We start from the raw sequence: 25,876 nt of genomic DNA on the forward strand, positions 1-25,876 counted from the left end.
TGAAGGATATTAGTCCTACAAGAGAAATATTACAGTTACATTTAAGCAAAACTTGTGGGTTTTGAGTTGTGTTTTTGCTCTTTGTGTTCATACTACTGGACTAGATGGATCACTTGTATTTCTCCATCGTGCAGGGAGTACAGTTCAGCCGTCCCAAATGATGGATGTAGTTTTAGCCTGTAAAGAGGTGTTGGAGCTGTTGGGATGGCAGTTGCTAATGTAGGTGACTGTTAGAGGGAGAGCTGTCTTCTGTGTGGTTTCGTGTCATTCATTTAGTGTCTAGGGAACTCTGGGGTCTTGGGCAGCTTCGGGCATCGCGTGTGCACGTACGTGTGTGCACGCACAGTTTCTGATGTGTCACGTATGTACAAATATACCGTGTGGGTCACATACACACCATAGTGGTCTGATGCTTTTAGTTTGGGGCATGCTTTCCTTTTTTAGTTAGCCAGCTCTTTTAGCAGCATGGCTTTCTCCTTTTCCACATGTACCTGGAGGTCTGACAGCTCAGTGTGTGAGGTTTCATTGATGACGAGTATCTGAGCTCTCTTCTGCTGGTGGTGGGCAGGGAAATGGATTTGCTTGGAGTCCCTCAGGGCAAGGGGCCGCGTGGCTGCAGCGGTGCCATGGGGAGCAGAAATCGCTGCTTCCCTCCTGCCTCAGCCTTGTCCTTCCTCTGACTTGCTCTCCCAGCGCGGTGTGTTCGTGTGTGCTAACCGAGGAGTTCGTTCCCACGGTGCGCCGCTCACCGCTCCGCGATGGGGTTTCTGTGCACGGTGGAGCTGCATTCTGATCAGCGGTCTGGGGAAGAAAAACAAGGGACAGCTGCAGCAAAGCACTATAAACAAATACTGCAGCTCAGATGCATCCGATAATAATTCGTCCTGTTAGCCTTTTAGAGCTTGTTCTGTAGGAACAGGCGGAATCTGCAGTAGCATTTTAATTACTTGTTTTCCATTTGTAGAATCATTTGGTTGGAAGAGACCCTCAGGATCATTGAGTCCAACCATAACCCACCCCTGGCACTGCCCCATGAGAACCTCATGTCCGTCTGTCCAGCCCTCCAGGGCTGGTGACTCCAGCACTGCCCTGGGCAGCCTGTTCCAATGCCCCACAGCCCTTTGGGGAAGAAATTGTTCCCCACATCCAACCTCAACCTCCCCTGGGCAACTTGAGGCCGTTTCCTCTGCTCCTGGCGCTTGTTCCTGGGGAGCAGAGCCCGACCCCCCTGGCTCCAAGCTCCTTTCAGGCAGTTCAGAGATCAGAAGGTCTCCCCTCAGCTCCTGTTCTCCAGCTGAACCCCCCAGGGTTCAGGGAAAGTAACTGCAGGTATGGTCAAATCTGTTGGTATCACCAGTATTGCAGTGAAAGAAGAGCAGGGAAAAACTGTCTTTGGTTAAAGAAAGTAGAATAGACTGCTGGAAAGAGCTTGCAGCTCTAGACCTATGATCATGGTTTCTCTAAAAAAATATAGAATATATAATATGGTGATATATATGGTGATGTGTTTGTGCAGGGGGCGATTTCTATGCAATTGTAGGGATCCTTGAGTTAAAATGTGTCGGAGCTCCGGACTGTGCTGTGCCGAAGCCGTGTGAGACTCTTGTGCCATCATTTCATTTATGGCAACCCGGGTTGATTCGAGACTCGCGCTACTTGTTGCAATTTGAATGGAACGTGAAAACCATGCCCGTGTTCTTGTATCTGCAATTATTGCTCTGTATTACATGACGAATATTTGCCCCCCGCTCTTTGAAGGTTACACTGGATATTTTGGAGTGACTCTGTGGTAATACAGGCATTTTATTTTGCATTGTAGACCCTAAAGCGACAAAGCCAGCTGGCGCTCTACTTCTTTAACACTATTCTAGCTCACGGGGATCTGCGAAACAACAAACTAAACCAGCTGTCGGTCAACCTCTGGAATCTTGCTCAGAAACACGGCTTTGCTGACACCAAGACTATGGTAAGGAGAACAGATAATGCAGAGAAATGTTGGTTCTTACGATATTTTGAGCTCCTCATTTGGGAAAAGGTAACATTTTATTGATCTGAATAAACCAAATCTCTTTACAAGTTACTCTCTTAGGGAAAGAAAAGAAAGCATACCCCCCTCAATTTCTAAATGGTTCTTAATGAATAGGCTGCTTCTCTTATTTCAAGTGGTTTGTATCTTTCTAGCACTTTGAAGCATATTTCACACATTAAGGAACATGGAAATGCTGGATGCTATAACTTTTCAGTACAGAAAACTCTCTTTAAGAGAAATACAGCGTTTCAAGAGCAATACAGCAATTGCACGGTGCGAGCTGGGAAAGTGGGCACGCCAGAGCCTTTGAGAAAGACACACATGGTGACGAGCTTGGAGGGAGCGACGCGAGCGCTTGCATGGCCACTAAAATCTAGAGAAAAGCATGAGAGTGTCCATGAAAACACCCTGAAATGAGAAAAGACAAAGGCACTAAAAATCTCAGAATGTCTTTATTTTCATACCCAGGTGAAAACGCTGGAATACATCAAGAGGCGAAGCAAACAGCCCGAAATGAGCCACTTCACAGACTTGGCCCTTCGGCTTCCCCTGCAGTCCCGCACCTGACGGCGCTTCGCCGAGGACCCACCTGCACAGGAGAGACCTTCACTGAGGAGTTCAGTGTATTGTGATTTATCTTAGTGTGATGGGTTTACTTGGACACAGGTAAAACTGTTCTGAGTGCGGTAATTTAACCTGAATTTCTCTTTCCAGTTTTCCCACTACATTATTCTTATTTCAAATGCTGATTTAGATGCAGTAAAGGGTATTTTGAACCTCTGTGGTTGCAAAAGCCTCTCAAAATCTCATCTGTTGTCATTTTAACAACAAAGGCAGAAAATGAGCTGCAGGATCAATTCGCAACCTCCAGACTTCATCCCACTTGCATTATCATCTTTCCCCTGCGTAGAAAGCAGCATTTCAATGTCATAATCCTACTAAGTTGTCTTCTGCTTTGGGACGCTGACGACAATTGTTCGGTCAGTTCCAATAAAAGAGAAGAATGGCCGAAGGTGTCACTGCTCTGATTTCTACAATACATTTTGACAGACATGTTCGTGCTTTCATTTAATTCAGCGGTGTTTTGTAAAATTGAAGGAATATTCAAGTGCTGTCTGCAAGGCAAATGGAAACGTATGCAAAGTTCAGCGTCACCGAATAAAACAATACGCAGTTCATCTGTTCTGGGAGAGTTTCTTTGTATATACAAATTTATCACCTTACCCTGTGGACCTCAGTTCCATGTGCTGCTATTACAGCTGATAAATCTCACTCTCGCTACTTCTGTCCCACGTGAGGAACCATGTTGAGACCTCGCATCTACTGCTGGTTTTGCTTAGTGGTATTTCATCTGAATGAGCTAAATCCTTATGGATACAAGATATATTTTTGCACAAAATGCTGTATTTGTTAAGGCTAATCGAGCAATCGGTTTTGCTAGAATCATGTATTTAAGGAGTTAGCAAGCTGATAATAAATACCACTCAAATTATTAAACCATTCTTGTTGCATGTTTTTCACCTCCTTGGTGGTTATTGAAGCAGGTACATGTAAAATCTGGATTCTGTGTTAAGGTTGTAAAGAACCGAACCTCTGGTCCTGGTATATACGTAAGCGGAGTAAAACTGCAGGAATACAAGATAATTATGAAGTGGTATTGACTTGCTACTGAACCTTTCCAACCTTCAGTTGTAGCTATTTTAATGATACAGGTTCTACAAGATGGAAACTCAGGGCCATGTAAACTGTCCTTGGTCCTGTGCACGCACCAGTGTTTGCCTGTGGTCTCTTGAGCACAGTATAACTTTGGTTTCTTTATTAATATTTCTTTATTAATTTATTAATTTTCTTTGTTAATGCATTTGCCTGTTGTCTCACAGTGTAACTTTGGTTTCTTTATTAATGCAAGACTGCCATGAGAAATGCTTTCAAATGTTTTACTGCTCTTCTTTAGAGCAAAAATCGCTCAGAAAACTGTACTTAGTTATCAGGAGCAAACTCTAAACATCAAGCTTAGAAGTTAACAATACACTGCAAAAATACCTGCTTTGGGCCTATTTCGACGTTAGAGCAAAAGTTCAGCTTAAGGAGTGGTTCGATAGCAAACCCCTCAGCTGGAGCTGCTGCATCATCTTCACTCTCCCTCAGGAGCTGCCTAAAACACGTTGGACCCAACTGTTGTTTTGTCCAGTGTGTGTTTGGCTGGAGGTGGCTGATTTCAGGTGGAACGATGCACTGAAGAGTCTATTGTGGTAAGTGAGCTTGCCTTAAAAGAGCAAGAAATTTAGTAGATCAGTTGGTGTGAAGATGATTGGCCACCAAGATGCTGCAGGGAGTGGAGCATCTCCCGTGTGAGGAAAGGCTGAGGGAGCTGGGGCTCTGGAGCTGGACAAGAGGACACTGAGGGGGGACTCATTCCTGGGGATCAATATGGAAAGGGGCAGTGTCAGGAGGATGGAGCCAGGCTCTGCTGGTGACAACCAGTGACAGGACAAGGGGCAATGGGTGCAAACGGGAACACAGGGGGTTCCACTTAAAGATGAGAAGAAGCTTGTTCGGGGTGAAGGTGGCAGAGCCTGGCCCAGGCTGCCCAGGGGGTTGTGGAGTCTCCTTCTGTGCAGACATTCCAACCCGCCTGGACACCTTCCTGTGTAACCTCATCTGGGTGTTCCTGCTCCATGAGGGGATCGCACTGGATGAGCTTTCCAGGGCCCTTCCAACCCCTGACGTCCTGTGATCTTAGCTAATTTGGCAGAAAAACCAAGAGCTGGGTAAGCAGAGCCATGAACCCGGCTCTGGGTTCCCCTGTGGATCAGCCACTGCTGCCCTGCAGCAGCTGTGGCTGAGATGCTGTTGTGTTCTGCTTAGAACCAGAGCTTCATAAAGCTTAACAACGCTCTCCCGTAACAAACAGCATGGCCAGTAATAACATCCAGGACAGTTTTGCACCGTCTTTTTGTAACATCAAGGAAAACACTGACAGGCGGCCTTGGACGCTGGAGTTTGAGCAAAACACACAGCTGCAGCCTCATGGTTTGTACTCATTGAAAAGCCAGTGAAAGTGCAGGTTGTCTGAAAACCTAAAGGCTACAAATTTCATTCAGATTGATGCCTAATGAGCCCAACATACACATTGTTAAAATTACCTTGCTCTCTATAATTTAGGAAGTCAGGATCCATACATTGGGTGCTGCTTTCCAGAAAGCAATACCTTCATTCACAGGTAACAGCTGCTGCTTGAAAATCCAACTTCCAGAGGAAAGTTAAAATACGAAGGATGTTCAGTGCTATCCATTATTGTCATGACGATGCTAATATTGAAGAAACTGCTTTCTGAGGTAAAAGTCTCCCCTCATCAAACTTGTAGGTGCACCAGTAGTTTCTTCCAAGTAAAACACTCACTTTGTAGAACTAAGAGTGTAAAAATGTGAAGATTTTACAGAACACTAAAGTCCTTTTGAATCACTGAGATGTAGCTAAAAATAAGTTTATGAAAACATCATTTTTTTAAACAAATTACTGTTTCAACTTGTTGCAGGCATTGCCCACATACCTGCTTTTGCTTTGTGGAAAACACTGGAAATGTTTAAAAAACTGTTTAGCTGAAAATCCAGCGTATGCAGTTGAAAACTTGTACTAAAAGTGCCTCATAAATCAAATTTCGTAAACATTTTGTATTTTATTTCAAGCAAAAATATGTAGAAAACAAAAACTGCCTGCTGAGTTTTCCTTTTATTACTTCAGAGGTTTAATCTTCAAATTTTATAGACCTGGACGCGTATTTGTCTATGTATGCTTTTTTGTTGGCAGCAGGTTGAAATCCAAGCCCGATTCCTCTGTGTTGCTTCAGCTCCGTTGCTTTGTGGAACTGCATCTCCAGGTTCCGCTGCAGCTCGTCCTGCCCGTTCCTGCCCAGGGCCTTGGTCGCCGTGTGCGCAGCCACCGAGGGATCCCGGGGAGGCGCGGAGCCCTTTTTCAAGCCTCCCATCAACCTCAAGAACTTCAGTTGTTGCTCAGGACTCTGAAAAGCAGCTGTGCTCCACTGGCCGAACCTCGTATCCTGTGAGGAAAAACAGTACAGTTCAATAAAACCGAGACTAAGGCAGGCAAGCCAGGGCTGACAAGGCTGGAAGACTTCCCAAAGGATGTGACAAAAGCTGCCTGAGCGCATCTTCATTAGCATTTCAGTTCATTTAACCTGGAATCAATGAACTTTCAGAACCTCCCTCCCTCTGTCCTTGGACATCTCAGCTGTTCTGCTCTCTGGACAACATCCACCCAGTCCCAAGAGCCAGACCTTGCCCCATCGCTTCCGTTCCCTTCAGACAATTGTCAGACTGAATTCTTCTTCCCCCTGTCACTTGTTATCTTGTCCTCTCCCTCCTGCCTGGTCAGGTCACTGTTGTTTGCTGCAGGGTCTTGCTACGTTCATTTTGGGGACACCGTTCCGTCTGGCTTAAAGCCTCCCATGCATTAACTGCCCTGCACGGTACTGAAATAACTCACTCCACAATTTTCAGGATTTTTCTTTTGTCCGAGTACAAGCAGAACTGTGGATAACACAAAATACATCACAAAGCATATAGGACAACGTTTCTGAACTTTTGGCTTACCTAACAACAGGCTTCATTATTCCAGGATCTGATTTGGCTCCTGAGCCATAGCCAGGAGCTCTGCGGTCATTTATACCTGTTTATGGCAGGACTGCTACTCCCCATTTTTCCTTCAAAATTGGGGGGTGATATTAAATGGAAGGATGTTTGATCATTAATTAAACAGACTGAGCTGGCTACATCAAAGGAAAAAAACTGTGAATTTAGTTGTGGGGTTAAGTAAGGCTGAAATCCTCCCAACTGAACAGCTGTAGTTTGCATGGAAACAACCATTCTGCACCGGGCTGCCAACACTACACACGGCATGCTGCACAATATTGCAACGCTGGAGTATCATTCACTGTTACAGGCCAGAATACTTGCTGTTAAAAGAAAGCTACCCATAACCTTTGAGTATTTTTAGCTGACTCAAAGACAAGTTGCCGTATAAGCCCAGGTCTGTGATACAGATGCAAGCACACATATATATACATTTATGTCCCCCTTTGGAACGGGACACATCTGCACAGCTGCAAAATTAATGATGGCGCGTCAAACCCTGTGATTTTGGTAAGTGAACTGCAAAGCTGTCAGGAGACGGACTGAGCAGGCCGCAAAGAGTCAAGAATCAGCTTTCAAAGGCTGCAGTGAAGAGGTCAAAGTTTGGAGAGGACTGACTGTAAGTATCACACACGTTACCGGTTGTCATCCCTTCACCTTTCCCCGTGCGTCCGTTTCTGAATGTCTGAGAAATCTCCCAGGTAAGAATTCAGATACAATCCCATGACTGCTGTCCCACAGCCTACAATTATTTATATTTCACAGCAAGCAGAAAGTGCTTCTGTTGCAATTTGTTGTGGCTCCTTCTCCAGAGAAACTGTTGCTTTTGAGGCCTGATGATGGGAATTAGAGCTCCGTACAACACCAGCTGCTGTGGGAACTCACTGCTCAGCTCCCAGACGCCCCTGGGATCCCACAACCCCATTCTCTAGCGTGACCGTGTGGCTGTGTCCAACTTCCTCGGCCACATACAAAACACTGCAGTGATTTCTGCACGAACGTGCTCTGGGACACAATATTTCCCTCACATCCAGGTTCATACGTACCTGTTCTGCTTGGGGACTGAAAACCTTAGTTTTGCCCGATTCTCTATCAATTTCTTCTTGCAGAGCCTGCCGCCTCACCTAGCACACAGGAAAAACAGCACAAGACGCTATCTCCTGCCCGTTACACCGCGGTTAATTCAATTCGCAAGGAAAAGATAAGGGAAGAATAAAATAAGTTTTTCTTTTCAAATTTTCGCAAGGATAATTTAAAAGTTGCACGTGATCCTTTGACACACTCAGCACAACAACTGGGACTTTTCAAGTGGTATTTTAGATTAATACTTTGGTTTATGTTTAATCTTCTAATGCAGGTAACAGCTACACTGAAGCTGACAACATCGACATGAGGCAAAGAAACCTGTATTTAACCTTATAAACTACTATAAGCTTCTGATATTGATTGGGGCTATATATTTTGGACTCCACACCTGGAAGGCAACGCACACTTTAAGCAGAGCTCTATTTAGGGAAATCTTGGTGTAGACAAGCAACAAGGCAGATTTTTGTTATAAATTCTATGCGTGCATTAAATACTGACTTGCTTCATATCTCACACAATTAAGACAAAGGATACCTTGTCTATGTTAACTTCATCACAGTTTCCTTTCTTCTCCTGCACAATAGTTACATCATCCGCATGTTCCTGTAAAACAGGAAAAAGCATGTATGAGTATTTTTATCCATTCTGGTTAATTAGAATTTACACAGCTCTGACCATTAAAGTAGGAAAAATACTAAGCAATACAGCAGTACTGTTCTGGAGTGAGAAGTAATTGATCTAAGCTGGAAATGCCAGTTAAACCAGTGTATTTCTATGGAGAGATTTTGTCCCCAGGGAAGAAATAAGGGACATAAATAAAACTTAAAAAAAAATGTGGTAAGATAATGGCTCTTTGAAACCACAGGCCAAGCTTGAGACATGTTGATCCCAATAGCCACTTAGAAAAAGAACAACCAAGAGGCAGCTGCGTTGTGCTCCCTCCCTCTGTGCAAATGCAGAGCAGATGATGGTTCCCAATACGCTTCCCATTAAGGAAGATTTTTGAGCATCCGGCGTAATGGGATCAGCGACAAGTCCAGGACAGTGATAAATTACAGCCGTAAGTTTAGACCAGCCTGGCAAAGGTGGCCAAAGGGAAGATCTATGGATAGAGCTATAACGTTGTAATCCAAGCATGAAATAGCCAGGGAATACCAAGACAAGGAAAAGATGTGTAACGTGCTTCTGTCAGCAGAAGCGGCTGTTACCTTTTGTGAGGGTTTAGTTTTATTTAAAGCCCTCCATGATTTACCTTGTTTTCCAGAGCTGCCTTTTATAAGCTGATTTCACACGCGCACAATTACACGCACCGTTAAAAACCACGAGGACACCGTCTGCAATCAGGAGCTCGTTCTCTTGGGTGAAAAGGAAAAGCTAAAACCAACCCCCGATTTACTTCTAGGTGGCCTGGTCCTGTCTTTTCAGATCTATCAAAACCAGTGGGAAAACCATCGCGACAGGATCCGGCGGCAGGAGGACGGTGTCCAATTAAACGATTCCTGGCTTCTCCCCACTCCACCCACCCCGAATGCAACACCATCCAACAGGAAAAATATCAGTCGTTGGTATTAAGTGGGTATCACTCCACGTTTTCTTTAAAAACTGAGTCTTTTGCTTGCTGCACGAGCCCAACAGGGGTTTTCAAGGCACACGGCAGCATGGGTGACACACTAAGACTAGAAAATGGTTCAGGACTACAACATAGTTGAATGCAATATCAGTATCAGCCATTGACGACAGCGGTGTCTTCTGGGCTGGCGAGAATGAGGTTTCTCTAGAACTGCTTCACCCAGACTTAGAATTGCAGAATAATTTGGGTTGAAGGACCTTCCCAGCTCCCCCAGTGCCCCCCCTGCCATGACAGGGAATTCTTCACCAGCTCAAGTTGCTCAGAGCCCGTCCAGCCTGGCCTGGGATGGCTCCAATCTTCAGTCTTCTATGAATTACTTTTTATTATTAAAGGACAGAGCTGAAGAGGGAAAACCAAACCACACAGAATCACAGAATGGACGGGGTTGGAAAAGCCCTCAGAGCTCATCCAGTCCAACCCTTGGTCCAACTCCAGTCCATTCACTAGATCACGGCACTAAGTGCCATGTCCAGTCTCAGTTTAAAAACCTCCAGGGCCGGTGAGTCCAGCACCTCCCTGGGCAGCCATTCCAATGCCTGACCACTCTCTGCACAGAATTGCTTTCTAATCGCCAGCCTCAATTTCCCCTGGCAGAGTTGAAGCCCATGGCCCCTTGTCCTATTGCTAACACGTCACTCTACACCCTTCTCCTCGATGGTTTGCGCAGCATTTGCTGTGCTGTCTGTTGTAACTTGTCACCACCATCCTGCAAGTTCACTCGTCACCGTCAGGCTTATCTCGCCTCCACAGAACGTGAGCAGCTGTGCAAACCCAAATAATGTCTAACAGTCTCAAAAGGGCAATGTCAATTTAATTAGAAAACGCATCCCAGCAATAAAACCACTTTTGAAAGGTCAAAAGAAGAAAACTTAAGTAGAAAGCCCCAAACACCTGCTCACCGAATCACTGACAACCAGAGACAATCCCACCACAAAGCTTTGTGGAGAACAATGTATATGCATCTCCATAAAGGCTGAAGAACCTGCTTATATAAAATCTGTACTTAATCATTAGCATTAGAGCCCAGAAAGCAGCCAGCTTTCCCCAGAACACGAAGAAACTGCGTATGTGAGTGCATAACAAAGAACTGCACACCATGAAGTGCGCTCCACAGACCTCCCCTCTGCTGGATAAAAACCAACCAGAGCGCAGCTTCCCATTACCTATGAAAATTAAAAGCAGCTGCTAATGACTTGTAATGAGCTGCTATCAAAGTTGTATAAGCACCTAAATATACAGACGCATAATTACTGAATTTCTGAGTGTCTCAAAGCTTGACCCCTATTGACGACAGAGGCTGGGCACGCAGATGCTAACATTAGGGACTTAAATAGCTTTAAAATATGACCCTAAGCATATATATTAAAAAAAAAAGGAATGTTTGGGAAAAAAAAAGGAAAAAAAATTAAAAGCAATAAACCCAGATCTTAGTAGTCTAATTTTGGGGGAAAAAAATCAAAGACAAAACCTCTGTATTTCGAATCTTCTACTCTGTGTTTGTTCCACCCAGCAGTGGCAACAGGCAGGACAATGGGATGGGGTGGGGTGGGATGGGATGGGATGGGGTGGGGTGGGGTGGGGTGGGATGAGATGGGGTGGGGTGGGGTGGGGTGGGATGAGATGGGGTGGGGTGGGGTGGGGTGGGATGAGATGGGGTGGGGTGGGGTGGGGTTCCCTTCAACAGGCCGGACCTTCAGTTACCATTTACACATCTCTCAAATGTTTCTCTTTTCTTGCAGAGATTTATATTTAAGTAAGAATTTGAGTTTAGGTTGCCCCCTGCTATTTTTCTATCAAAATGTATACATCGGTGCACTAGGCCTGGGCTGCAATGAAGATTCTTAAGATTTGCTCTGAAGCTTCATCCAAATTAAGCACCACATTTTGGCTAAATTTCCTTCTTGTTTCTCACACTATGCACCTGCAGCAGCAACAGCAGCAAAAGCTTGAAGGGAAGTATAAAAAACAGGCTTAGATGCACTCGTGATGCTCAAGTTACCAACCTGCTCAGGTTAAATGACATGGTATTAAAATCCTATATTTTAGGAGGGTTGCCGCTTTGCTAGGAGCAGGAGGGACAGGAGAACATCTATGACTGTACATACTCATTTTCTTTTTGTGCGAATACTTGCTGTTAGTTGTAATATTGACATTTTCACAATCAAAACACTGGATGACCACAGCAGTGGGCATTAAACAATCCTTTGCTGCATTTCACAACTATGAGGTGTCAAAATCAATAGATCACAGAATCCCGGAGTGTCAGGGGTTGGAGGGCCCTGGAAAGCCCATCCAGTGCAATCCCCCCATGGAGCAGGAACACCCAGATGAGGTTACACAGGAAGGTGTCCAGGCGGGTTGGAATGTCTGCACAGAAGGAGACTCCACAACCCCCTGGGCAGCCTGGGCCAGGCTCTGACACCCTCACCGGGAACAAGTTTCTTCTCATCTTTCAGTGGAACCTCCTGTGTTCCAGTTTGCACCCATTGCCCCTTGTCCTGTCCCTGGTTGTCACCAGCAGAGCCTGGCTCCATCCTCCTGACACTGTCCCTTTCCATATTGATCCCCAGGAATGAGTCCCCCCTCAGTGTCCTCTTGTCCAGCTCCAGAGCCCCAGCTCCCTCAGCCTTTCCTCACACGGGAGATGCTCCACTCCCTTCAGCATCTTGGTGGCTGATGAAGATGAGCTGATCCCGCTTCCCAAAACCCAGAGGAGCCCCTTTTGACCCGGTGCAGCCCCATGCTGAGCAGACACAACACCCGCAAACAGGGACTGGCCTGAACAGCCGCCGGTGCCGCAGCTCAGGGTGCACAGACCCCGCGCTCTTTCACAACTCACCAGCGCCTCATCACCCACCTCTTCTCTTTCGATCTTTTGTGTATTTGCTTTTGAACCTGGATCTTCAGCAAAGTCCTGCAGTACTTCGTTTTTTCTTCTTTTCCTTTTTCTGTCACAGAGCACACGATTACTATCGCGTAGCACCTGATCTCCCCCATCCCCTGTGACACACTCCGCTCGCTTCATTCCCCTCTCTTTGTTCTTTTTATTGCTTTCCAGTAGCATTATTTTTTGGCTTTTAGATGCACTGTTTAGAGAAACGTTTGAGTATGTTGTTTCCTCCTCCTCTTTCCGAACCTTCTTTTTCTTCTTGATGACTTCGTTATTATCCACGATATCCCTTCTGTGTTTTTTCCCAGAAAGCTCCTTTTCCTCAGACTCAGCGTCTCCCTGTGCTGGGAGCTGCTTGTCAGGAGCTCTGTGCCCACGGTCCCGATCACCTTCACATGGTAAGGAACAAACATCTTTGCTTCTCTTCTTCCTCTTGCTCTCTCTAACACTCCCAGTAGTCTCCTCTTCCTCTGTATTTGTCCATGTAATTTCCTGGGAATTCTTTCTTGGCCTTTTTCTGAAGTCACTTAATGCCGTGGGGCTATTGGGAACTCCATTGATGTCCTCCTGGTTATCTGTCAGTGGTAAAAAGGAGGCAGACTTATCTTTCTTTTTCTTCTTCTTCCTTTTCACGTAACTCTCCCCATCATTCTGGATAATCTCTATCCCATGGTTCTCACCCCTAAAAGCTTTTTCCGGTGAAATGTGTTTGTGTGGCTTTTTATGAGCTTTTTCACACAGTTTATGTTCACCGTCCTCTAATGAAAAACTCAAAACGCCTTTCTTCTTTTTCTTAGTTACTTCACCATCCAGCCCCAAACTCCAAGCAACGTTCTGTCTGCTTCGTTTAAAAGCAAATTCATTTTCCTTGGTACCAGCTGTGGCATGATGTGAGAGCTCCACACCTCTGCTCTGATTGTTCTCCAGCGATAAGGAACAATGACACTGGGCCTTCTTTTTCTTCTTTTTGAGAATTTTAATGAGTTCCTGCGATTCTTCTCGAGGTTCCGAATCCGGATGGCTCTCTGTACTCACAAAGCCTTCTGAACGCGCTTCTTTCAGTAATTTAGAGCCAACTTTCTTTTTCTTGTGTTTCTTCTTCTTCTTCTTCAGTTCTAACTGGTCTAAGCATTCATCTTCTTTTAATTGTTCCTTTTTCCGTACCTTTGTTTTTGTCTCACCCTCAGTTCCAGTGTCAGTTTGAACACCTTTCTTGATTTCAATGACAGGCTGGCTCTTGCTACTCTTCACCCTTTTCTTTTTCTGTATGGGGTTCTCAGGAACTCCTTTTCCCTTTTTCTTTATTATCATTCTGAAAAATGAAACGAAGATGTTAGCGCGCTGCTCCAGCAGGAGACACGAGTGCTGCTCTATTGGGGCCTCGTTTATTCTAAAAGCACTCCCACCATGTCATTATCCCAACACCCTTTTTCCAGTTTCATAACCCGCGCTCCGCGATGGGAGGAACCAGAGCTGCCTGCAGCACTGAGAAAATGCCCTACCGGAGCGGTCAAGGGGGATTTTTGGTCTTTTATTGCTGTCCTAGTTACCTTGTAGCTCTGCATTTGTCTCTTTGACAGCTGCTGAGCGTGACATTTTCACACAAATATCTGCCCTCTCAAAATCTCCCCCAAATGACAAAACATACACACATATAAATCACTAACTATAGCTAAGGTCGTTTTTCACATATGTGTGACTTTTCCCTTATTTAAGAGTGAAGTCCACATCACTTTACTGCCCGCTTAACATTACAAGACCCTCTCAAGGCACCTCAGTTGTTACCTTGAATTAGATTCCATTTGCAGTTTCTCATTCTTGCTGTTCATTCCCTTTCTGAGGACATTTATGCCTTGAGCATGTTACGGCAAAGAAGCCTTTGGTACCTGCATGGTGACCTCCCTGCTGAGAAACCTATTTATTCCTACTTGGTTTTCTATATTTTAATCAATGACAAATCCACAGGATTGAAGGGCCTTCACAGAACCCCAGAGTGTCAGGGGTTGGAGGGCCCTGGAAAGCTCATCCAGTGCAATCCCCCCATGGAGCAGGAACACCCAGATGAGGTTACACAGGAAGGTGTCCAGGCGGGTTGGAATGTCTGCACAGAAGGAGACTCCACAACCCCCTGGGCAGCCTGGGCCAGGCTCTGCCACCCTCACCCCCAACAAGTTTCTTCTCCTCTTTCAGTGGAACCTCCCGTGTTCCAGTTTGCACCCATTGCCCCTTGTCCTGTCCCTGGTTGTCACCAGCAGAGCCTGGCTCCATCCTCCTGACACTGCCCCTTTCCATACTGATCCCCAGGAATGAGTCCCCCCTCAGTGTCCTCTTGTCCAGCTCCAGAGCCCCAGCTCCCTCAGCCTTTCCTCACACGGGAGATGCTCCACTCCCTTCAGCATCTTGGTGGCTGCGCTGGACTCTCTCCAGCAGTTCCCTGTCCTGCTGGAACTGAGGGGCCACAACTGGACACAAGATTCCAGGTGTGGTCTCCCCAGGGCAGAGCAGAGGGGCAGGAGAACCTCTCTGACCTACTGACCACCCCCTTCTAACCCACCCCAGGTCCCATTGGCTTCCTGGCCACAAGGGCCCAGTGCTGGCTCATGGTCACCCTGCTGTCCCCAGGACCCCCAGGTCCCTTTCCCTTACGCTGCTCTCCAACAGGTCGCTCCCCAACTTACACTGGAATCTGGGCTAAATCCCAAACACAGCCACGGAGCAGCTGCTAGGAAAACATTCACCACCCCGACCGCAACCAGCACCCTGACAAAATCCTTCAATGAACCTGCACAACCAGCAGCAGCGCCCATGGGCCGGGCGGTCGCTCCGGGGTTGCTGAGCCCGCGGAGCCCCCGGGCCGGGTCGGAACCGCCGGGCAGGACCCCCCTCCCGGCGCAGGGAGCCCGCGGGTCCCCCCGCCCCGCTGCGGTGGTTCCCCCGGATGGAACGCGCGGATCCCGGTGTGCCCGGGGGCGGCCCCGCTCACCTGCCGCGGCACACGTGCAGCCGCGCCCGCCGACCCGGAAGGGATCGCGGCCGCCCCGCCCCGCGGGGCTGGCGGAGCGGTTGCTGCGGTAACGCGGGGCGGCGTCGGCATGGAGATGGAGATGGGCATGGACACGGGCATGGGCATGGACACGGGCATGGGCATGGAGACGGGCATGGAGACGGACACGGGCATGGCGGCGGGCGGACAGCCGCGTCTCTGGGAGCAGGTGTGCGCAGGTGGGAGCGCCCGTCCCGCCGCTGCCAGTGCTGGGGTAGGGAGGCCCCGGCCTCAAGCGGGTTCTGCAGCTCCGCGGGCAGGGCCTGGGGCCGCCCCCGCCGCCTCAGTCACCGGGGTCCTCGCCGCCTCAGTCACCGCGGCTCTCCGGGGCCGCCCGCGCAGCCGCCCGGGCCCAGGCCGGTGCGGGCTCTGCACCGCCGTTCCCGCTCCGTTCCCGCCCCAGCGCCGGCCCGCCCGGAGAACAACGTCCCCGGCACGCAGCGCCGGCCCGGCCGCGCTTTGCCCCTCAGCCTTGGTGACTTGTTGCTGCCATCTCACAGCAGCGCCGTGTGCGTGTGTCCGTCCCGCGCCCGCAGCAGCGCCCGAGCCTCGGGCTGCACGGGGCTGTGGAGTCTCCTTCTGTGCGGACATTCCAGCCGCCCGGACCCCTCCTGTGTCACCTCACCTGGGTGCTCCTGCTCCATTGCAGTTCTCCCTTAGAACTTTGCGGTGCCTTCACATAGGTATTTTGCATTAAACCGGCTGGTTTTAATGTGAGAATAAAGTAGCTTATTTGAACGTGGCTGCGTGGAGACATCCGCACTACACATGGGAACAGCGATGCGCGTAAATCCCCTATTTATAATGGTAAACCCGCTGGGTTTGGCTGCATGAATCTTCTGTATTCCCTAATCTGTTTTTTCATATCAGGTCCATCGTCCTCCTCCTTTACTTTTCATATCCTGACTCACTCAGTCATTATGTGAGTTGTGTACGGCTTGTTGTTGTTTTTCGTTGGTTTGAGGCAGTAATACTTAGCAACATCCAGGGGATTTCATTGATTATAGAGGAATTCAAGTTGAAAAGCGTTATTATATACTAATAAAGACAATGGTTAATTCTGCACAAGCATCTGAGCACCTTGAGCTTGACTTGAACCAAGACAAGAGGCTCTAAAGTTCTCAATTGTTTTAAAACATTGGATTTCATGTTAAACAAATATATATTGGGTACTAATTTTTATTTCTTCAAACCAGAATAAGAACCTTTAGAAAGTCATGTTTGTTTAGGAGAAAAATAAATGCCTTTCTAACGTCTTCTAGATAAATGTTGTATTTCTTTTTGCTTTCAGAGTATGAAGCGGAACAGCCTCCGTTTCCAGATGTTCCTGAATCAAAATGTGCATCTGTGAGTGTCATTCCAGTCCAAAAATCTGCATAGGGCTGGTATAGAAACATTTAAATAACTAAATATGAAAAATAGGTACCCACAGACTAGACTTGTTCATAAAACGGAAGCAGAACTACATTTTGCAAATAACTTTTGTGAATCATCGACTGTAATATTCCAAATCATTCCTTTGATTTAAAGCAACGTGGGTAGCACTATCCTAAAACGAGATTCCCATTCATGTGAATAGGAAATTAGTGGAATTAAACCTGTTCAGAGTGGTTTGAAAACCAAACAAATGCAATCTAGGAAATTTTGGTGAAAAGAAAACCAGGACAAATCACTTTAAATCACTTTAAATCTTTGTCCCCAGCAGTTCTAAGAGCAGCAAAATGAATTCTTTTGGTATCTCACCATATTATTTTAAAAGTAGTCACATACCTTCTGTTAGTTTTGGATGTTTTATTATGCTGGAAAATACAGAACTTTTAAAAGTGTAGCTCCTTCTTTTGAAACACTCAAAAAATACTGAAACATTTAATATTTACATTAGAAATTATAATGCTGTATTTTTTATGTTGGCCTTACGATTCTTCCGGTTGAGTTGGCATCTATGCTATTTTGCAGTCTGATGGGGGTATTTATATAGGTTCTGTTTCTCTCGAGGAGGTGTCTTTGGAGGCAGGAATGTTGCAGCCGGCACATATGGAACAATCGTATTCAGCCCCTGCCGCTGATCCTGTTGTCCAGCAGCTGCTGCCCTGCCCAGAACCACCCGACCCCAAGACGTGTAAGTAGGAGTCGATGATCTTGAACCCTGCTGGGATGATTTTTCTTCTCTCATTTGTTGCATTTAAATCATTAACAGCTACAACACCTTTTCTTAAGTGGAATTTGTGTGCTGCGTCCCCTGATCTGTGCGTGGGGAGCCAGTTTGGCCGCTTGGCCAAGGGAAGAAAGCTCACCTGGTGATTACAAATGGGTGGCATTGTCCTGCTGTTACATTAGTTCTGTTGTCTTCTGAATAAATGACTTTTTTTAGCCACTAAAATCAGAGAAATGAGAGCATTTCTTCCTCTAATTTAATAATGAAGAACCCATAGACTACATAGAGACAATTGAGTTTGAAAACTGCTTTCAAACTATCTGATTACAAATTACAATGGAAAGAGCTCTAAAGTTTTGTTCTTCCTTTTTTTATCCATGTCTGTACTTTATAAAATTCACCAAGCAGCAATGTATTTTTATTACTCATTTTAGAACTCCTTTTTGTATTCTCTTCCATTCATTAAGAATTCCTGTTGCTAGTCAGAAGCAGCTTTTATATCATGTCCTTTTATATACCCTTGGCTTTTATATTGTGGCCTTCCAATTATCAGCATTTTCTGGCAGTATATGAACCAATTAAAGGTATAAAGCTGAGAATAAATTCCATGTTTCGGCAGCATTACCAGAAGAGAACACTTCTATGGCTTAAGCTTTACTGACCACACCAAACCTGAATAATGCTGAATGGCAGGCAATCTGGCTTTAAATCAAGGGCAGCACTTCGGGCGATAAACCACTGTCTGGGATCCAAACAGGTTTCCTTTTGCCCACGTTTCCGAGGGCAGGGGGGTGAGGAGGCCTCGTGTAAGCGGAGTCAAACTTCAGAGAGAGCTGCCACCCTCTCAAGGTGCAAAATTTGTGTATATGGAGCCACGTTCAAATTCCTGAGGGATCTGGAGAGTAGGAAGTAATTATGAGAAAGAAATCACAGCGCCACTGAAATACAACCTTTGTTTTTTCCCTCTCTCTAGATCTGCAGTTTTACGACCAACTCTGTTCCTGCAGATTGTAAAGGGCATGGGGACAGATACCAAAAGTGGCCTCACTGTCACAGCACTGAGTCCAGCATAGGCCAGTTTACTTCTCTTTCTGTCGGGGCAAATTAGTCCGTGTTGCTTTTCATTCCTGTGGCTGAACTGCCTCTGGTATCTGAGTTTCCTCATTTAAAACTGGTGTCTCTGAGCCACACTGTGTCTGCTGTGTTGATGCACCTTTAATGTGAAATTTACCCAAGTTTTTCTTGTCTTGGCTGAAGAGAAGTGAAGACAGATCTGTGACTATATCTGAACTGAACGAATCTCTTTAGTTCAAGCTGTAATGGTATTGATAAAATGACTGAGACGTAGTTTATGGTATGTAACATTTGTCTTCTTGTGAAATCTAAGTGCTTACCTGTAAGTGACGGCTGGACTGTTTTGCTCAGGTTCTCCTCGAGAATACTTGGAGTATTACGTATTTCCAGTACTCTTACCCGGCCTGGCTGAGCTGCTGCATCAAGCAGAGAAGGAAAAGTGTTTTGAGGTTAGTTTTTAGTCTTTAGTTCAAATCACTCTCAGGAAGTCACAGCCTTTTCTTTCACTGGCACTATTTCTTCATTTGGTCTTTTCAAGAAAAGCAACCACAATAATATGAAATAACATATCATGAGTTGTTTTGGATCTGGCCTTGAATGTTGTTTTCTCCAGTAATTCAGAACAGATTGCATGCTACACACACTTGATCATTATGACAGTCTAACTCATAACAAACCCTCTGTAAATATCTGGTTGTATCTAGCCTAAGTAGTGTTGTATTTAAGAGAAGCAGGCTTCCTTTCAGATTAATACACTTCACCTATTTGAGGATGATGTAAAGAACTTGAATTTTACTTCATTGCTCATTATTTTTGCTCATCTGGCATCCTAATAGAGGATGCTTTTTAACATTCTGTGTAAATTCCACTTAATTGGAAAGCAAGGTATCAAGCATTAATGAGCTTATAAAAATGGTACATTTTAAAAGTCATATATTTTCATAAATTTGTTTTCAGTGTATGTGTGCGTAAATTGTATATAGGGAATGTTTAAAAAGACATTAGAACCGGTGCAAAATAGAGCTCATTGTATCATCGGAGCCTCACTCACAGACCCCCAGCAATAGATACTGGAGCTCTGGGGTCTTCCATCTTTTCTGCTATTTTCTCCAACCGTATAAGTAATTATTTTTCTATTTCTTTCCTATTTTCTGCCTGTCATCCACACTTTCCAATGTAAAACTTCTCTATATTTTTATGCCTGCAGCTGAGCCTTCTCTTACTTGCAGCTACATTATATAAAGAGCAATTAATACAAACGACAATGAAAATATCTCGTATCTCCATTTTTCTACGTGATCATATCTGAGGAATACAGTCTGTGTTTGTGGAGTTATAGATTGAAATGATAGCGAAGTGAGGAGGACTTTGTGTTACTAGTGGGTTATTAATCATCTCAGGTCTTGATCTACCTCCTCTCCAATTACAACATCGACGTATGATAACGGACATTGTACAACAACTTGTAAAAGGTCCATGTAAAAATACACAAAGCTTAACCATGAGTACCCCAAACTTACATTGCAAATCCAGATCTGTACATTTAATAAGTTATTTCAATTTTTGCCCAATCTTCACAAGATTTGTGTGTGTCTATAAATGGATTGATTTATAGATATGTGAATATATATTTATAATCCGGGATTAATACAAGTGAAATAGGAAGATGGTTCATTTACATGTCGTTATGGCATGACATCATTATCTTCATTCCTGCCATCACATTTACAATAACTAGCCAAGAACACATTGAACATATATATTATTCATCACACTTTTAATGAAATCTATATTGATTCCTTTTTTTAAAGGAAGCACATATCCTTTAATAGGAAAAAGGCAGGGCTTACAGCTGGCTTAAAATACAGCCCGTGATAGATGTTACATTTTTTCTGAAGGCAATAAACCAGCACTTAACACAAAAATATGAGATTTCTTAGAAACGTTTCAGTTTTAAACTCAGGACAAATCTAAGGTTACTTTGTCTATTTTTAGTTTGAGAAATTTTGCAGAACTTCAATAGTGTGTAAATTAGAAAGTATCTGTTCTGAAATTTGATTGTATATCGGTCCGTGTGTTGCTTTATTTTCTAATGTATAGACGCTTCATAAAAATGAACACATCTTATATAAAAGACACTAAGTGATTTATGTGTCGTATGAAGAGATGTCCTGCTATTAGGGAACCCAATTCAGGAAAGCAAGCTTGTGTCAGAGGATCATTTTCCACCCTGACATCATTTCTTCCGGCTTTTGAACAATAACTAGTAAAACAATAGCTTTTAATGCTTGCCATACAACTGAATATTTGCGTTCTTTTCCACTGCTGTCCAGGTGCTTCATTTAAAATGGTCTTTCTTGCATTGTCTAGTGCACATCAAAAATCTGAAAAGCCAAACCTAGAGAAACCACCAGCTGCTGGATCCATTTGCAGCCCTCAAACTGACATAAGGATGAGAACAGTCTGCAGAAGCTTTGTTTTTAAATTGGACATGAAAGAAACCTATTAGGCTGCCCTTGCTGATTTTTTTTCACAGAATCACAGAATGGACGGGGTTGGAAAAGACCTCAGAGATCATCCAGTCCAACCCTTGGTCCAACTCCAGTCCATTCACTAGATCATGGCACTAAGTGCCATGGCCAATCTCAGTTTAAAAACCTCCAGGTTTGGCGAGTCCAGCACCTCCCTGGGCAGCCATTCCAATGCCTGACCACTCTCTGCACAGAATTGCTTTCTAATCTCCAGCCTCAATTTCCCCTGGCAGAGTTGAAGCCCATGGCCCCTTGTCCTATTGCTGATGCCTGGGAGAAGAGCCCAATCCCCACCTGTCTGGAACTGCCCTTCAGGTAGTTCTAGAGAGTGCTGAGCTCAGCTCTGAGCCTCCTCTTCTCCAGACTAAACAAGCCCAGCTCCCTCAGCCTCTCCCCATAGGGCTTGTGTTCAAGTCCCTTCCCCAGTCTTGTTGCTCTTCTCTGGACCCGCTCCAGCACTTCAATCTCTTTCCTGACCTGAGGGGCCCAGAACTGAACACAACACTCCAGGTGTGGCCTCCCCAATGCAGAGCACAGGGGAAGGATCACTGCCCTTGGCCTGCTGACCACGCTGGTTTGGATACAGGTTCCTAGCAGTTCTCCTGTGCTTTATCCTGTCAAATGTCTCCAGGGGAGTGACTATTTTCTTTAATCTTTTCTCGTATGAGAACTTACTAATGCATTTGTTTTTCAGCATTAAAACTGAACACTCTTTAAATGGTTTTATTAGCATAACTCTCACTTTTCTTCTGCTTAGCAACCACAGAACGAGGATGGGCAGGAACAACCCCAGGTTCCAGTATAAATTGGGGAATGACTTATTAGGGAGCAGCGTAGGGGGAAGGGACCTGGGGGTCCTGGGGACAGCAGGGTGACCATGAGCCAGCACTGGGCCCTTGTGGCCAGGAAGCCAATGGTACCTGAGGTGGGTTAGAAGGGGGTGGTCAGTAGGTCAGAGAGGTTCTCCTGCCCCTAATGACTTTGCCATCTCCTGATCATGGGTATTTCTGCATGATTATTACCAAGCAGATCACGTTTAAAGTGAAAAATGGAAAATGAATTCTGAATATAAATAGTTTATAAACACATCTGTGGATTAACAATGCACATTGTGCAGATATTTCCTGTGTTTATCCTGATTCATGCAGCACAGGAGGAATGTGTCAAAGGCAGGTCAATTGATGTCATTTTTTCCCTTCTGTAAATGTTGACTGCTGTGCAAGTAATGATTTAATTCGCTAGCAAAGTGAACTGTTTCCTGGCAAAACAATAACAAAATAAAGAAAATATTCAGCTTGACCAAGTTCCTCCCTTATAAGTTCACTGCATCTAACAAGGATAAAGAAAGATAATTTTGATTCCTTTGGTGATGACTGTTTTGATACTACTGTTCTAATTTCTTTTTTTCTGTTGCAAAGGAAAAGCAATTTACTTAAAACAGATTAAATGACAACTGCTAGATTAAATTGAATTTTGTTGTCAAGGTATAGAATTTATTCTCTGAAACAATTCACTAAGTAAAGGGACCCAGTTTTGTGCAGTGATTGAGAATAGCTGGACAATCTATTTGTTTTCAGGTTCTGTTCAAGCCAAAATCGGTCCGTGTAACATCTAAAATACCTGTAGAAAGCTCTCCATGTGTACTGAGGATAAGATTAGAAGCTTTCCTGGGTGTTGTCTGGGAATGCCATGCAGTCTTGCTCCAAACTTCACATCCGTCAGCACCTCAAGTCCAATGTTCCTGTTCTTCTTCACCTACAGCTGAAGTTATAGACCAGATTGTGCCAGTGCCCCAAACTGAAAATATTAGCCATGCAGAGAACTTTGGGTTTTTGTTCTGCCTCTCTGTACACATTCCTCAGTCCTTCTTGCATCAGATTGTAGCACAGGGAGAAACACAGGTAGTGAGGGTAATGCGTAGAATAAAGTCGTTCATCACACAGTAAGCTTCCAATTACGTATTTATTCTATTTTTCTTAAAAAGTGGTAGTAATACCTGGTGACAACCAGGGACAGGACAAGGGGCAATGGGTGCAAACTGGAACACAAGAGGCTCCACTGAAAGATGAGAAGAAACTTGTTCCTGGTGAGGGTGGCAGAGCCTGGCCCAGGCTGCCCAGGGGGTTGTGGAGTCTCCTTCTGTGCAGACATTCCAACCCGCCTGGACACCTTCCTGTGTAACCTCATCTGGGTGTTCCTGCTCCATGGGGGGATTGCACTGGATGAGCTTTCCAGGGCCCTCCAACCCCTGACAGTCTGGGATTCTGGGATTCCACTTTTCCGACCAGAAGTCTACATTATGTTCTCCACATAATGGTTGCTCTGGTTTGTGATAAGCAGCATAAGCACCTGTTCTCATTGATACATTCCCTCTGTAGAGATGGAATGTGGAGAGGAAATGTCTAAGAAAAGGAAGGCCCTACTCAATTCTGTATTGAACGAAATTCATACTTTGAACTTTGAACTTAAAGCGTGTTTTCCAGCATGCAGCTAAACAGGCACTGACTTCACGAATCCGTAAGGATAACCCGCTGCAAAGCATTCTGCAAAATTCTCTTTGGTGGTGAAGTAGTCTGAGAATTGGGAGTAAAGGGCACAAATGTTTTGCTCCAAAGCTCCAGGTTTTGACCTTTTTACCCAATTCCCCATGATGTCCATGGTGTCTGTGGTTGTGCACGACCACATGCCTTGGCTCTGCCTTCCTTTCTGCACCACCCAACAGAGGATTTTGTCTGAGCAAAACAAATGTGTCTGAAGTATTTATTCACAACACCTTCAAGCTGGTTCCATGCAGGAGGAAACAATATTCCATTGGAGTTCCTTCTGTGCCTTGGAAGGGATCAAGTATTTTAAGTACGATAATAGAACTTCCAACAAAAAGGCAAGTAATTTACAACATATTTTCAGATGACTTCTGTTAATTTCTTTGCAATGAGATAGATTGCCACTTAGAACACCATTCAGAGACGTTTCTGATAGCTATACTGCAGCAAATATTGATAGTATATGTAGAATTTTCTCTTTTTACTTGATCTGAAAGCATTTCTCAAAGTTTGTAACATTTTGGCTGGGCCATTGACTGTTGGTGATAGCAATATTAAAGCAGACAAAGTAATGTATATTTTATTTAATGCAAGCAGTCAATTCAGCTTCTGTTCCATTCCAGCTGTAAAAACGTGTGACCAATCCAAAGACCATAAATAATTTGAAACTATCTTCTCTCTTTAGAGAAAAAGGACCAAATTTATTGCCTGTGACTTCCTAACTGAGTGGTTATACAAGTAAGTTAATCATGGCTTTTACTATTAATTATACTCAATGATTCAAAGGCAAAATTTGCAAATAGAGTAGCTGAAATTTAAATTAATATGAGTTTTCTTGGTTTTTCTTTCTGTTATCAGCAAGAACCTGAAGAGGAAAGACGAGTCATTCACAGAATTCTTTTCCATTCCTTTTGTTAGCGACTGGCTAAAGGACCAGTAAGTTATCGTACAACTCAGAGTAACCTTTTCTTCTTTAATTATTTTTTCCCTGCTATTCCAAAAAAGTAACAGAGCGTTGATGCATTACAATTGTGCCTCTAAATGCCCTTTTGTGCATGCAACAAAGAACTAACTTGGTGGTGTATTCGTTACAAGGGATTTTGTACCAGAAGTTTTCACAGAGAAATAAGCTTAGACTTCTTAAGCATTTTAATTGTGTAGTGCAGGGCATTCAGATAGTCTGGTAGTATTATGAATATCTTCGTCGTAAGGAGCAAAGCAGTGTTTCCAATGCTGTTTTCTACTATAGAAATCTTTGAGGATACAGAGTCTAGAAACTGCTGTGCTAACTGTGAGCAGCTGTTCTCAAAACACCTGTCGTGATCGGGGGTGTCGGGATGCATCTCTGACACATGGACGACTTGGCATCTGTGAACGGTGGGACACTTGTGAGAGTTTCCTTCTCCAAAGTTGGGCTCTTCCCAACAAGGTTCCCATTTTGTCCTTTGGAGCTGGTTCTGAACGGCAGCGGGGCTGTCGTGCTCATTTCTGGAGCGTTTTGTGGAGCCAGCGGTTAGTACGGCAGTTTCGAGACCACTGAATTGTGAGGATGGGTGTTTGTACCTAAGGTTAATATCTAAGATCAGTTTCACAGACGTTTCTCCTGGTAGTAAAGCCGATCTAAATGGTTCCCTGTGCTCTCCTGTTTGTCACACCAACCTGCCTACAAACCTGTTTGGTGGGCTCTGTGGTTATTCTGATCAGGAGCCTGACTCGGAGCTGGAAATCTCTCTGCCAACATGTGCGAGGAGGCTTTGTATAGCTATTTATTCATAAAATATAGATAATTTCTCCACTCTGGTTCACCTGATAAACCTTTGTATTGGCACAAGCAAAGGATTAAAACGAAGGGCTCGGGGCAAGGTGACAAGAACAAAAGAGCTGGTACGAGGTAGCGGTGGTGGCAGGAGCTGCTGCAATCAGCTTTGCCAACCAGAGAAATAACCATGAAATAACCAGAGAAATACCACTGCCTGAGTGCCCGGTAACTTCTGTTAGTGCCCCTGCTCTGAATAACGTCGTGCCAGCTCCACAAGGACACCAAAGTGTCCAAGTCTTACCTAAATTGATACAGGCTTGCTCTTAAATGCTCTAAACCAGTAGCCTTTTAAGAATTAAAATCATTATTAAACCGCAGCTTTTTGTGAACTTATCTTAAAATGGCAAATATTGCTTATGAAGTAGGCGTTATTAGGGCAATGTGAAAGATTGCAATATTAAATAAGAATAAAAATGAGAGAATT

General features: G+C 44.7%; 3 protein-coding genes across 3 annotated transcripts in view; 2 read left to right on the forward strand and 1 right to left on the reverse strand.

Annotated features, from left to right (window-relative positions):
- The window catches only part of VPS35L (VPS35 endosomal protein sorting factor like), a 52,626-nt gene extending 49,918 nt beyond the window's left edge, over positions 1-2,708 (forward strand). Inside the window, exons 29-30 of the mRNA XM_080353933.1 lie at positions 1,820-1,966; positions 2,498-2,708. Coding sequence (XP_080210059.1) covers positions 1,820-1,966; positions 2,498-2,596 — 246 coding nt within the window. The 3' untranslated portion in view covers positions 2,597-2,708. The remainder of the gene's footprint in view (positions 1-1,819; positions 1,967-2,497) is intronic.
- A 3,069-nt stretch (positions 2,709-5,777) lies between these two features.
- Positions 5,778-13,598, reverse strand: KNOP1 (lysine rich nucleolar protein 1; the record flags this gene model as incomplete). Its single annotated transcript, XM_080353990.1, has 4 exons — positions 5,778-6,089; positions 7,728-7,805; positions 8,302-8,370; positions 12,237-13,598. 4 exons carry the CDS (start codon positions 13,596-13,598, stop codon positions 5,778-5,780), a joined length of 1,821 nt encoding a protein of 606 aa, XP_080210116.1.
- Positions 13,599-15,463: 1,865 nt separating this feature from the next.
- IQCK (IQ motif containing K) overlaps positions 15,464-25,876 on the forward strand; it is a gene marked incomplete at both ends in the record, with an annotated part of 38,086 nt that continues 27,673 nt past the window's right edge. Inside the window, 6 exons of the mRNA XM_080353991.1 lie at positions 15,464-15,509; positions 16,622-16,677; positions 17,329-17,449; positions 18,911-19,008; positions 24,319-24,371; positions 24,492-24,569. Of these exons, the coding sequence (XP_080210117.1) occupies positions 15,464-15,509; positions 16,622-16,677; positions 17,329-17,449; positions 18,911-19,008; positions 24,319-24,371; positions 24,492-24,569 (452 nt within the window). The remainder of the gene's footprint in view (positions 15,510-16,621; positions 16,678-17,328; positions 17,450-18,910; positions 19,009-24,318; positions 24,372-24,491; positions 24,570-25,876) is intronic.

This window comes from Nesoenas mayeri (genome assembly GCF_963082525.1).
Source record: "Nesoenas mayeri genome assembly, chromosome: 15".
In the NCBI taxonomy this organism is placed as follows: domain Eukaryota; kingdom Metazoa; phylum Chordata; class Aves; order Columbiformes; family Columbidae; genus Nesoenas; species Nesoenas mayeri.